At 35.0% G+C, this 13,062-nt stretch overlaps 2 protein-coding genes across 2 annotated transcripts in view; one reads left to right on the top strand and one right to left on the bottom strand.

Moving 5' to 3' along the window:
* The first annotated feature begins 9,072 nt into the window (after window positions 1–9,072).
* LOC137958870 (triacylglycerol lipase OBL1-like) lies at window positions 9,073–12,079 on the top strand. Its single transcript, XM_068806058.1, has 5 exons — window positions 9,073–9,472; window positions 10,031–10,254; window positions 10,388–10,421; window positions 10,545–11,173; window positions 11,652–12,079. The coding sequence occupies exons 1-5, from the start codon at window positions 9,163–9,165 to the stop codon at window positions 11,913–11,915; spliced, it is 1,461 nt and encodes a 486-aa protein (XP_068662159.1). The 5' UTR covers window positions 9,073–9,162; the 3' UTR covers window positions 11,916–12,079.
* Window positions 9,078–13,062, bottom strand: part of LOC137958869 (DNA-directed RNA polymerase V subunit 1) — a 72,160-nt gene continuing 68,175 nt past the window's right edge. Inside the window, exon 21 of the mRNA XM_068806055.1 lies at window positions 9,078–9,189. Coding sequence (XP_068662156.1) covers window positions 9,179–9,189 — 11 coding nt within the window. The 3' untranslated portion in view covers window positions 9,078–9,178. The remainder of the gene's footprint in view (window positions 9,190–13,062) is intronic.

Genomic DNA, 13,062 nt, shown 5'->3' with positions numbered 1-13,062 from the left:
TCTTATTCCATTTCATCATGTTCTAAGGCAAGTTTGAAAAAATATTTTAGAACATTGATTTTTTTTATTCTACATTGGAAGTGTTAAAAAAAACTACTCAAAAAGTATTTCCCCAAGGTAAAAAGGAACTTTGGTTCCTTAATGCAGAAAAAGAAATACTATCATTAGGTTATTAGATGCACATTTTTCAAAGTAAAAATGTAGGAGACTCATATGATATTGAAATTAAAACTATGATGTAGAACGACAATATAAATTTAGTTATTGAAATGAGAAAAGGATGGACTTAAGTCCATCTAAATTAGGTATACCCAATTGCCAATTAAAGCAGTAATTTTGAATTCTTATGATTTAAATTGAATTCTTTGTTATCATATATTTATTTTCTTATTATGTAAGTTCATCATTGACCTTTATTGGTGTCTTTTTTTTTCATTTTTTTCATTTTTATTTATAAATAGAGATAATAATACTATAATAAAATATAATAAATCAAAATCTTTGTAATAAATGGTGTAACATTTTTAAAAGAAAAATAGATGTAACGACAGTAAGAGGTCACCAAAGGGGAGGGAGGGTTGGTGTTTTTCCTTCGATTTGTCAACGAGGGAAGACCTCCCTTCCTCTTGTTCATTATGCTAAACTCTGCATTGATAGAGGAGAGAGTGTGAACCTTGCTTGTTCATAAATGGAAGGAGGAGAATAAGGAGCCTATCCCATTGACATTAATGCACAAGAATATGTTTGTTCAACTTCAATGTAAAATTTAAGTCCTTTTTCTTAGTTGTTATGTGTTCTTAACTAATTAAAAGTGAAAGATCAATTTTAAAGATTACGTTTATGCATAATGATCTATAGTGATTGCTTCCTGTGGAAGCAATGATACACAAAGCACAAACAAAATTTCAGGTGGTTCACAATCCATTCTTGGATTGCTAGTCTACCTTGCCCCAAAGATGGTTTAGCACCTTTGTGTTCAACTAAGCTTGGATTACTTTACAACATCTACATCAAAATGCCTCTAAGACCAATTACAATGTTGATCGTAATAGGACGTACACCACACAATTAACTACAATAACCTATTTAAGTTAACACTCTCTCAATTAGATTTACAACAACTAACTAGGCACACTAGCCTAGACCTACAAAGGGATTTCTAGTAACTCACTAGGCTTCACAAGTCTAATCCTATACAACGATTTTCAACAACTCACTAAGCATACCAGCCAAAATCCACAAAAGGGATTTTTAGCACTGCCTATACTACACATTTGAGCAAACATAACATTTCAAGTTCTACTCCTCAACTACAGTAACTTCTAATAAATAATTTCAAGGTGAGGATGATCTTGCCTACTCAAGGCTTGACTCAATTGCAAGAAGTACTTGCTTACATTTTAGTCCAATGTAAATTACCTCTCAATAGGCATATTTAATTATCCTAGCACAAACAAATAGGTACACCAATCTTCAATAACTACTTAAAAATAGATAAAATGAAGACAGCTAATAATAGTTTTTAATGACTTTATTTTAAACTGCAGGTAGCTTGTTGCATTTCATTAGGAGATCTTATTTCATTTCTTCATGTTCTGAGGAAAGTTTGAAAAAATATATCAGAACATTGGTTTTTTTATTCTTCATTTGAAGTGTTAAAAAACCTTTTCAAAAAGTATTTTCCCTAGGGTTAAAAAGAACTTTGGTTCCTTAATGCTAAAAAAGAAATACTGTTATTAGGTCATTAGATTCAAGACTTTCAAATTAAAATGTAGGAGACTCATATGATATTGAAGTTAAAACTATGATATAGAACAACAATATAAATTTAGTTATTGAAATGAGAAAAGGATGGACTTAAGTTCATATGAATTAGGTATACCCAATTGCCAATTTAACAACTAATATTGAATTTTAATGAAATTCTTTGTTACTATACATTTATTTTCTTATTCCGTGAGTTCATCTTTGACCTTTATTGGTGTTTTTTTTCATTTTTATCCCTTTTAATTATAAATAGAGATAATAATACTATAGTAAAATTTAATAAATCAAAATCATTCTAATAAATGGTGCAACATTTATAAAAGAAAAATAGATGCAACCATTGTAAGAGGTCATCAAAGCGTAGGGAGGGTTAGTGTTCTCCCTTCAATTTGTCAATGGGGGAAGGCATCTCTTCCTCTTGTTCATTATGCTTAACTCTACATTGACAAAGGAGAGGGTGTGAACCTTGGTTGTTCATAAATAGGAGGAGAATAAGGAGCCTATCCCATTGACATTAATGAACAAGAATATGTTTGTTCAGCTTTAATTTAAATTTTAAGCCTTTTTTCTTAGTTTTTTTGTGTTCTTATCTAATTAAAAGTGAAATATCAATTTTAAAGATTACGTTTATGCATATTGGTCTATAGTACTTGCAAAAACAATCATACACAAAGCACAAATAGAATTTTAGGTTGTTAGTCTACCCTACCCCAAAGATGGTTTAACACTTTGATGTTAAACTAAGTTTGGGTTACTCTACAACATCTACATCAAATTGCCTCTAAGACCAATTACAATGTTGATCATATAAGGACGTACGCCAGACAATTAACTACAATAGCCTAATTACAACAACACTCTCTCACTTAGATTTACAACAACTAACTAGACACACTAGCCTAGACCTATACAAGGATTTTCAATAGCTCGCTAAGCATACCAACATGAATCTACAAAGGGATTTTCAACTCCACCTACCTACACAAAGTCTTATGGTACGCATTTTAGCAAACAACACTTTTCAACTTCTACTCCTCAACCACAATAACTTCTCATAAATAATTTGAAGGTGAGGATGATCTTGCCTACTCAAGGCTTGACCCAATTGCAAGAAGTACTTGTTTACATTATAGTCCATTGTAAATTACCTATGAATAGGCAAATTTAATTATCCTAGCACAAGCAAATAGTTACACCAATCCTAAAAAACTACCCAATGTAATCAATTACTTAAAATAGCTAAAATGAAGACAATTATTAATAGTTCTTAATGACTTTATTTTAAAATGCAGGTTGCTCATTCCTTTTCATTAGAAGATCTTTTACGATTTCATAATGTTCTTAAGCAAGTTTGAAAAAATATATCAGAACGTTGTTTTTTTTATTCTACATTGGAAGTGTTAAAAAACCTGCTCAAGAAGTATTTTCCCCAAGGTAAAAAGAACTTTGGTTCCTTAATGCTAAAAAGGAAATACTATTATTAGGTTATTAGGTTATTAGATGCAAGTCCTTCAAATTAAAATGTAGGAGACTCATATGATATTGAAATTAAAACTATGATGTAGAACAACACTATATATTTAGTTATTGAAATGAGAAAAGGATGGACTTAAGTCTATGTGAGTTAGGTATACCCAATTGCCTATTAAAGCACTAATTTTGAATTTTAATGAGTTAAAGTCAATTCTTTGTTACTATACATTTATTTTCTTATTTTGTGAGTTCATCATTGAACTTTATTGGTGTCTTTTTTTATCCCTTTTTATTTATAAATAGAGATAATAGTACAATAGTAAAATATAATAAATCAAAATGATTCTAATTAGGGGGGGCATCGAACCGAGCCGGTTTGCAAGCGGCTCGAGCTCGGCTCGGTTCGATTAGATTTATCTGGATCTCAAATCAAGTTCGAGATCCAGATAAAGTTTGTTTGTGTTTACGAGCCGAGGTCGACCGAACCATGGTTTTGTTTGAAAGCTCATGAGCCGGCTCGTTGACGGGCTCGAGAGCGGGAGCGGGAGCGAGAGCAAGAGCAAGGGGGGGGGGGGGGGGTCACCACCAAGCCACTCCGTCCGCTATAGTCACCATCGACAATTGCTCGCCGCCATCAGGTCCTCGCCGGCACGGCTAGACCCCTTTCCTCGGCTTGGGGTTAGGGTCGGCTCGAGCACGGATTTTAAATATATAAATCAAGCTTGGGTCGAACATAGGAAGGTTCAGAATCAGCTGGATTCAATGCCACCCTTATGCCCAATTTTAAGTAGAGGTCATTCCCAATTTTTTGTAGAGGTCATGCCTAATTTTATGTAAAAGGTATGCCACTTTTTATGTAAAATTTACGCATAATTTTATAAACAATTTATTTGACATGTATTTTTCGAAAAGTTTTAAATGTATGTTGGGCTCGAGCTCCATTACAATTTTAGGCTCAAGCTCGAGGTCGAAATATTTAAATCAAGCTCAACTCGAACATAGGCAGGTTCGGGCTCAACTCAACTCGGTGCCACCCCTAATTATAATAAATGGTGTAACAATTTTAAAATAAAAATAGATGCAATAAAAGTAAGAGGTCAGTAAAGGTGAAAGTGGGTTGTTGTTCTCCCTTCAATTTGTCAACTAGGGAAGGCCTCTCTTCCTCTTGTTCATTATGCTAAACTCATCATTGACAGAGGACAGGGTGTGATCCTTGTTTGTTCATAAATGGAAAGAGGAGAATAAGGAGCCTATCCCATTGACATTAATGCACAAGAATGGGTGGATGACAGATAGCATTCAACGATAACTACATGGGTTGAGCTTTTTCAGCAACACCCCCTTCTTGATGGTCAATTGATTGAGGTGGATGACCTCTTCGGTTATTTCACCAGTTTCTCACTCAGTTATCTAAACTCTAACAAAATCTATCATAATTAGAAATTAGAAAATTTGAGAAATAATAGGCTTATAGGATTCAAAAAATCTTAGTTAGAGAACAAAGAAAGGTGATCTCGATCATCTTAATTTGATTACATTCTCAATCTTCTTCCTTTGATTTCTTCCTCCCCTCGTCTGCCTTTGCCTCTGTTTTCGTCGTCGCCGTCATCCCTGACGACAGGTTCCCCCCCCCCGCTCCTCCCCTGTGCGAGATCATAAGCAAGTGAAAAAAAAAACTCTTTCTTAAATTCCGGTTGTCCCTTCCTCATGGTTCTTGAAGAAATTGAAAAGACATTTTAATAGAAATACATTTCTAGGGACTATTATTATTTTTTTCAAAAAATGTTGAAAATACATTTTTAGAAGAAATACGTTTCTAGGGGTTATTAGCGCCTCATGTTTTTTGGAAATATTTTTCTAATTGAAAATTCTTATTAAAAAATCATATAATTTTCTAAGTAAGATTTTCCTGCCAAGATGGGTTAGAAAACCGTATAGAAAATTTTTGAATAAGTATTTGACAGTTGATGCTATAATACTTTTAGCATGAGGCAATTTTCATAGCAATTTTGTGTTTGACATTGTATTTGATTAAAAATTTATCAATAAGTATAGTAATATATTAGATTGATCATTAATTTTTTTTTATTTTCCTAGAAGAGGCAATAAGAGGTCCGTTTAAATAATTTTCTAAGGAAATTTTAAAATATTTCTTGTAATTTTCTAGTAAGTCACTAATAGTAATAGGATTTTATTTAAAGGACTTTTTGGAAATATGTATCATAGGAAAAACATTTCTAGTTTTTCCTAGAATATAAATTTTCAACCATGGGCACTAAGGAGGTCATAGTAAATTTATGGCTAGATTCAAAAATTACAAAATAAGCTAGACAATATTTTGGGTAAAAAAGATTAATATTGGTGCATTCTAATCCATTATCAAGATTCAATCTTGAACCTCCCATATCATTCTTTTTTTAAAAAAAATGTATGCATAATTATATATATATATATATAAAATTTATTTGACATATATTTTATCTAGATTATTCAATGTAGGTTCTAGAGCTCGAACTCGAACTCGGTTAAAATTATTAGGCTCGGACTCGATTACAATTTTAGGCTTGAGGTTAGGGTCTGCTCGAACTCGAGTTCGAAATATTTAAATGAAGCTCGGCTCGAACATAGGAAGGTTCAGAATCAGTTGGATTCGATGCCACCCTTATGCCCAATTTTAAGTAGAGGTCATGCCCAATTTTATGTAGAGGTCATGCCTAATTTTATGTAAAATGTATGCCCAATTTTATTTAAAATTTATGCATAATTTTATATACAATTTATTTGGCATGTATTTTTTGAAAAATTTTAAATGTATGTTGGAGCTCGAACTCGAGACATGTATTTGTTGAAAAGTTTTAAATGATTGTTGAAGCTCGCGCTCGGCTAAAACTAGATTAAAATTATTGGGCTTGAGCTCGATAACAATTTTAGGCTCGACCTCAAGTTCAAAATATTTAAATCAAACTCGACTCGAACATAGACAGGTTCGGGCTCGGCTCGACTCAGCTCGATGCCACCCCTAATTCTAATAAATGATGTTACATTTTTAAAAGAAAATAGATGCAATCAACGTAAGAGGTCAGTAAAGGGGAAAGTGGGTTGGTGTTCTCCCTTCAATTTGTCAACTAGGGAAGGCCTCTCTTCCTCTTGTTCATTATGCTAACTCTTCATGGACAGAGGAGAGGGTGTGATCCTTGTTTGTTCATAAATGGAAGGAGGAGAATAAGGAGCCTATCCCATTGACATTAATGCACAAGAATGGGTGGATGACAAATAGCATTCATCGATAACTACATGGGTTGAGCTTTTTCAGCAAAACCCCCTTCTTGATGGTCAATTGATTGAGGTGGACGACCTCTTTAGATATTTCACCAGTTTCTCACTCAGTTATCTAAAATCTAACAAAATCTATCATAATTAAAAAGTAAAAAATAAGAAAATTTGAGAAATAATAGGCTTATAGGATTCAAAAAATCATAGTTAGAGAACAAAGAAAGATGATCTCAATCATCTTAATCAGATTACATTCTCAATCTTCTTCCTCCCCTCGTCTGCCTTCGCCTCTGTTTTCGTCGTCGCCGTGCGAGATCATAAGTAAGTGGCAAAAAACTCTTTCTTAAACTCTGGCTGTCCTTTCCTCATGGTTCTTGAAGAAATTGAAAAGACATTTGAGTAGAAATACATTTCTAGGGACTATTAGCGGTTTTTTCAAAAAATGTTGCAAAGACATTTTTAGTAGAAATACGTTTCTAAGGGCTATTAGTGCCTCATGTTTTTTGGAAACATTTTTCTTATTGAAAATTCTTATTAAAAAAATCATATAATTTTCTAAGTAAGATTTTCCTGCCAAGATGGGTTAGAAAACGGTATAGAAAATTTTTGAATAAGTATTTGACAGTTGATGCTGTAATACTTTTAACATGAGGCAATTTTTATAGCAATTTTGTGTTTGACATTGTATTTGATTAAAAAATTATCAATAAGTATAGTAATATATTAGATTCATCATTAATTTTTATTTATTTTCCTAGAAGAGGCAATTAGAGGTCCATTTAAATTTCCTAAGAAAATTTTAAAATATTTCTTATAATTTTCTAGTAAGTCACTAATAGTAATTGGATTTTATTTAAAAGGACTCTTTGGAAATATGTATCATAGGAAAAACTAGAATAGAATATAAATTTTCAACTAGGGGCACTAAGGAGGTCATTGTAAATTTATGGCCAAATTCAAAAATTACAAAATAAGCTAGACAATATTTGGGGTAAAAAAGATTAATTTTGTTGCATTCTAATCCATTATCGAGATTCAATCTTGAATCTCCCCTATCATTCATTATGATAAACTCTGCATTGACAGAAGAGAGGGTATGATCCCTGGTTGTTCATAAATGGAAGGAGGAGAACAAGGAGCTTATCCCATAGACATTAATGCACAAGAATGGGTGGATGACAAATAACATTCATCGATAACTGCATGAGTTGAGATTTTTTAGCAAAACCTCCTTCTTGATGGTCCATTGATTGATGTGGACGACCTCTTTAGTTATTTCACCAGTTTCTCACTCAGTTATCTAAAATCTAACAAAATCTATCAGAATTAGAAAATAAAAAATAAGAAAATTTGTGAAATAATAGGCTTATAGGATTCAAAGAATTTTAGTTAGAGAAGAAAGAAAGGTGATCTCAATCATCTTAATCTGATTACTTAGTACCCACTTTATATAAGACTAACACTATTTTTTTTCCTTTTGGTGCCTTGCTCAGGGTTTACACTAATAACTATTCATATTTACAATGATTGTGCCAAAAGGAAGGTGAAGGCGGAAAAGTGTTCTTTATGATAAAAATATTAATCGAATGCCTAACAATATTGGTTAAAATATACACATTCAAAATCTGAGACATCACCAATGACGCGTCCAACACTTTATTTATTCATTTATTTATTTCTATAGATTATTTTTTATGTCCCAATTGGCCAATTCTGTTACATTTGATTTTTCTTTCTTTTTTTTTTTGGAATTTTTCATACACGCCTATGTCACATGGATTCTTGAATTTGGCGATAGGATAATATATTTATCGATGAATGATTCGAAAAACGAAAATAGATCAATGGCTACTATGTCTCGTTCAAATATTAGGTAAATCCCATTCCCAGTTTCTTCTGAGGAATAAAAAACGAGATCAACTCATTTGATGCGAAATATGTGAAACAACTATCTCAGCTGTTGATCTTGATCATATACATTTAGCATGTTTTACACGGAATAGTTTTTTATATTGGATCAGCCATCATGAATGGGTAATGTTACTTTCTCATGGCAGATTTTTCCGGGATTTTGGATATAAAATTTCTATTCACATATAAAAATGTCAAAGACAAAATTAATATTTAATTTCGGGTCAATTAACTGTCAATTAAAGTTTTGGACATTTTGAAGTGGATGTCTCTTTTATGTCTGTGTCGGTGGAAAAAATTATTGATTCACAAAGCTGTGAGAGATGGCACCTCCCAGGCAACTTTCCATAAACGTGAAATGCATGTGGAGGTGCAAAGCTGCAGTGAATAAGTTGAGGTCGATGATTCACAGCTTCACATTTTGAAGTGGATGTCTCTTTTATGTCTCTGTGTCAGTGAAAAGAAGTATTGATTCGCATTTAATGGAGGGGTGGGGGATCTTCCCGCAGCCCCCCTTCTTTTCTTCCCTGTTACCCTCAATCATTTTTTTATTTTTTTTTTACAGTGGTAACGAGTCATTTGGTGCACTTGAAAGCCTATATAAGAGGCTTCAGTGAGAGGGTGGAGATCAGTACTACCTGAGCTGCCTCCATTTCTTCCTTCTCTTGCTTCTTCTTCTTCTTCTTCTTCTTCTTCTTCTTCTTCTTCTTCTTTGTCTTTCCTCTATCTGCCCCTTCCATGGCTTCCGCTAGTTCTAGTGAATACCTGATATGTCGCCACGAGAAAGTGAGATGGATAGACTTACTGAGCCTTTTGATCCTAAGAAAAAACTTTGTGGATTATCATTTTGTGGAAGCCTCCATGGGCACTAGGCTCGAGCTAGGCAATGCCCAAGCTAGTTGGCCGGTTTCTTTGTCCCTGTTCTTGCTGAAGATCTTGTCGATGATTAAGGTGCCAATGAAAAAAATTGGCTTTCTGTTGGAGTATGCATGCAATTTGTTCGCCCTCAATGGAAGCTTCTTTGGTTTGATTAACAATATATTTACAGGTCTAGTCCTTGTAACCAATACTAAGCATTTTATTCTTCCGTTTAAGCAATGCAAGGGCTGTAGTCATCCCATGAAATCATTAGCTTTAGTCATTTCATGAACTAGTTCAGATCTGAGGATCTAATCTTAGTAGCTAAGCTCTGGTACAGATATCCATGGAGGAGGTGAGTTGAGATAAGCTACGAACAATGTAGCAACCATGGTTGATCTAATACGAAAAACCATTTGGTGTGAAACATGTGAAACGGCTGAGATAGTCGTTGATCGGACGGTTGAGATAGCCATTGATCATGATCGATCGACTGAGATGTCATCAGCCCTCTCTATCTTTCTATACACTAAATGACTTTTCATATTAGATCAAAGTCTATTTTCTATACACTAAATGACTTTTCATATTAGATCAAAGTCTATGTAGATATATACATGTGCATGCTTGTAGGATTTATGCATGGACTTTTACTTGTTTGTTTATTTATTCAACAAAAAGGAGAGAGATCTTCCTAACATGATCTTTAACGTGTTGTAGTGAGAGATTAAGATGTGATTTTCTGCAGGGAAACTCGTGATTCCCGTACCCGGCACTGCTGATTATCGATCTGCTCTCGGGTTTCTGGACGACAGATTCACCCTATATAAGGACTCCAGCTTGCTGGGTTATTTTCCCAGCGCGCAGCTCCTCGCCGACGACGCTTGGGGTATGGACGCGTATATCATGGCCGCCAAGACTGCTTACGAAAGTAAAGCTTTCATCATGAAGACCGTTTTATCGAATTGGAAGGTAGCTGCTCCATCTCTTTGGGCAGTCCTGAAACATGGTTTAATTCCTTTTCCAGAAAAGAAAGAGAAGAAACTGCTTCTTCCCTTGCCGTGGGAATTCTATGATAGTGTTTTATTCTCTTCGTTTTTTGCAGATGACGTTCGTGGAGTACTTCAACTGCTGGAACAGTAAGTCGTAAATCCGATTCTGCTTAATTTATCTTCTCTATTAACGTTTAAGTCTAATTAGTTGAGTACTGGGAGGTCAACGTTACTGGTTCTAACGAAGGCTCATGGCATGGTTTCTCTCAGAGTTCCTCAACGAGATCACGACCCAGGCCTTCATATTCTGCGACAAGCCGGTGAACGCCGATGTCATCGTTGTGGCCTTCCGAGGGACGGAACCCTTCAACACCGTCGATTGGTCCACCGACGTAGATTTCTCGTGGCTTCGCATGGGGAAATTGGGAAGAGTGCATGTAGGGTTCATGAAAGCCCTGGGTCTCCAAGACGAAAAGGACTATATCAAAGGCTGGCCCAAGAACTTCAATTCAGAGATTGGCAAGCCAGCAGCGTACTACGCCATAAGAGACACACTCAAGAAATTGCTGGTTCTGCATCCGAACGCCCACATAGTGGTGACGGGACACAGCTTGGGCGGAGCACTTGCTGCCATCTTCCCCGCCATTCTGAAACTGCACGAGGAAACAGCCATCCTGAACAAGCTGGTCGGTGTCGTAACCTTCGGACAGCCTCGAGTGGGAGACAAGACGTTCGCAAATTACATGGCGACGGAGGTGGTACCGCCCAAGAAGAAAGTGTTTTTCAGAGCCGTTTACCGATTTGACATAGTTCCCAGAGTTCCCTTTGATAATTTCCTCTTGTTTGAGTTCAAGCACTACGGGTCATGTTTCTACTTCAAGAGCTGGTACGAAGGGGAGGTAAGAATTTGGGATGAAAAAAAAAAAAAAAATCTCAAATAGGTTGCTATTTATTTTTCCTAAATAACCCTTTATTCTAAAAATCATGAGCAGTTCTGTTCTCAAAATTATAAAGAAAAAAGCTTGTTAAAATAAGTAAAAAAAAAAAAAGACTAATCAATCCATTTTACTAAATGATCTCTTTTTCAATTTGCTCTTCTCTAAACATTTTCTTATAATCTTTAGTTTTCATTTTAAGATTAACTGCACATAATCATGCATCTTAGATTTAAAGTTAGACATTACTACCATCAGTCACCTTATTTTCGGTCACCGACCGGGTGATCATTCAAAATATCTTGATCTAACAAGGAAGAGGGCCGATAAAAGAAACGGTTTATAATTCGTAGATGGTTTTTTATATTAATATTTCCATCATTTTATTTTATTTGGATGTTTTATTCATTAATATTATTTTGAAACAAAAAAAATACTGCAGTTTGTGGAAGAAGAACCCAACCAGAATTACTTCAACATAAAATACATTATACCCATGTACTGGAATGCGTGGGTGGATTTGTACAGAGGCATCACTATAGGCTTCAAGCAGAAGGAATTCAAGGAGGGCCCTATGTCTATTGGCTTCAGGCTCATCGGCCTCCTAATCCCTGGTGCTGCCTCTCATAGCCCCAGAGACTACGTTAACGGTGCAAGGCTAGGGACAGCGGCTACAGTTCCGGATTACAAAGAGGAACTGGTCTGAAACCAGTGTTAAGGATGACGGAATGTTAATATGTGGAATCCGCAGGCCACCATCTTCGGACTTTGCTTCTGCTGTTTCTTAAGTTCTATTTGCTGTTATGCTGTTGCTTCTCTGCACTTTTTCCTTCTTTCCTCACGAACAACAATAAACTCTTACTTTCATAATGGATCTAATTTCTCAAGTAAACAAAGCACGTGTTGTAAGCCTAAATATGAATTTTTACAGCAATATGAAATTCATGAAAATATAATTTCAACGATTACCTCCAACTATGTCGATCAATCATCTTGTATATTCAGAGGATCGTCGTTGAAAAAATCACATGCTCCACCAAAAGTGGGAGGTTCCATTAGTAGGGGAGTCGGGCTCAGGGTTCAATGAGTGGTTTTTTTCCTCAATATCGACGAAGAGTTAGGCAAACAAAATCAAGAGCGAATCATCAAATTGAGAGTGAATCATCTGGGTGGTTCAGCTTGGGAGGGCATGGCAGAGAGTGAATTACACGTGAATAGGCATTCAACTTGGGAGGGTATGGCAGAGAGTGAATTACGCGTGAATAGGCAGTTGACGCGGAAAAAAAAATTGACAGATGCAAAAGGATCGATCTGCTCTGATACTATGTTAGATGTTGAATTGCACTACACCTTTACAATTGAATAAAGGTGATATTTATACAATTTAGAATAGAGAATATAAGTTTTACAAAATAAGATAAATACAACTTGGGATCTTATCCGATAACTGAAAGGATTATACAGCTGGTCCCCTTCAATCATATATATTGAATAAATACAACCTATCTCTCTATCAAAACTGATCTGCACATATTAACAAAGAGATGGCCACAACAAAGCAAATGTAGACATGTTTGACAGAGTTGAGGGCCTGGCAGAGAGTGAATTACACGTGAATAGGCATTCAACTTGGGAGGGTATGGCAGAGAGTGAATTACACGTGAATAGGCAGTTGACGCGGAAAAAAAAATTGACAGATGTAGAAGGATCGATCTGCTCTGATACTATGTTAGATGTTGAATTGCACTACACCTTTACAATTGAATAAAGGTGATATTTATACAATTTAGAATAGAGAATATAAGTTTTACAAGATAAGATAAATACAACTTGGGATCTTATCCGATAACTGA

The sequence above is a fragment of the Aristolochia californica genome, unplaced genomic scaffold (assembly GCF_029961685.1).
Source record: "Aristolochia californica isolate CCGP_79_NKW_82.1479 unplaced genomic scaffold, dmAriCali1.0.hap1 SCAF_3, whole genome shotgun sequence".
In the NCBI taxonomy this organism is placed as follows: domain Eukaryota; kingdom Viridiplantae; phylum Streptophyta; class Magnoliopsida; order Piperales; family Aristolochiaceae; genus Aristolochia; species Aristolochia californica.
The sequence above is the reverse complement of the archived record's forward strand: the minus strand, read 5'-3'. Positions and strand labels throughout refer to the sequence as shown.

Coding starts and splice junctions, on each gene's coding strand:
- LOC137958870 (XM_068806058.1), top strand. CDS start 9,163: ATGGCTTCCGCTAGTTCTAGTGAATACCTGATATGTCGCCACGAGAAA. Junction 9,473..10,030: donor GATTAACAATATATTTACAG/GTCTAGTCCTTG, acceptor GATTTTCTGCAG/GGAAACTCGTGATTCCCGTA. Junction 10,422..10,544: donor GTACTTCAACTGCTGGAACA/GTAAGTCGTAAA, acceptor GGTTTCTCTCAG/AGTTCCTCAACGAGATCACG.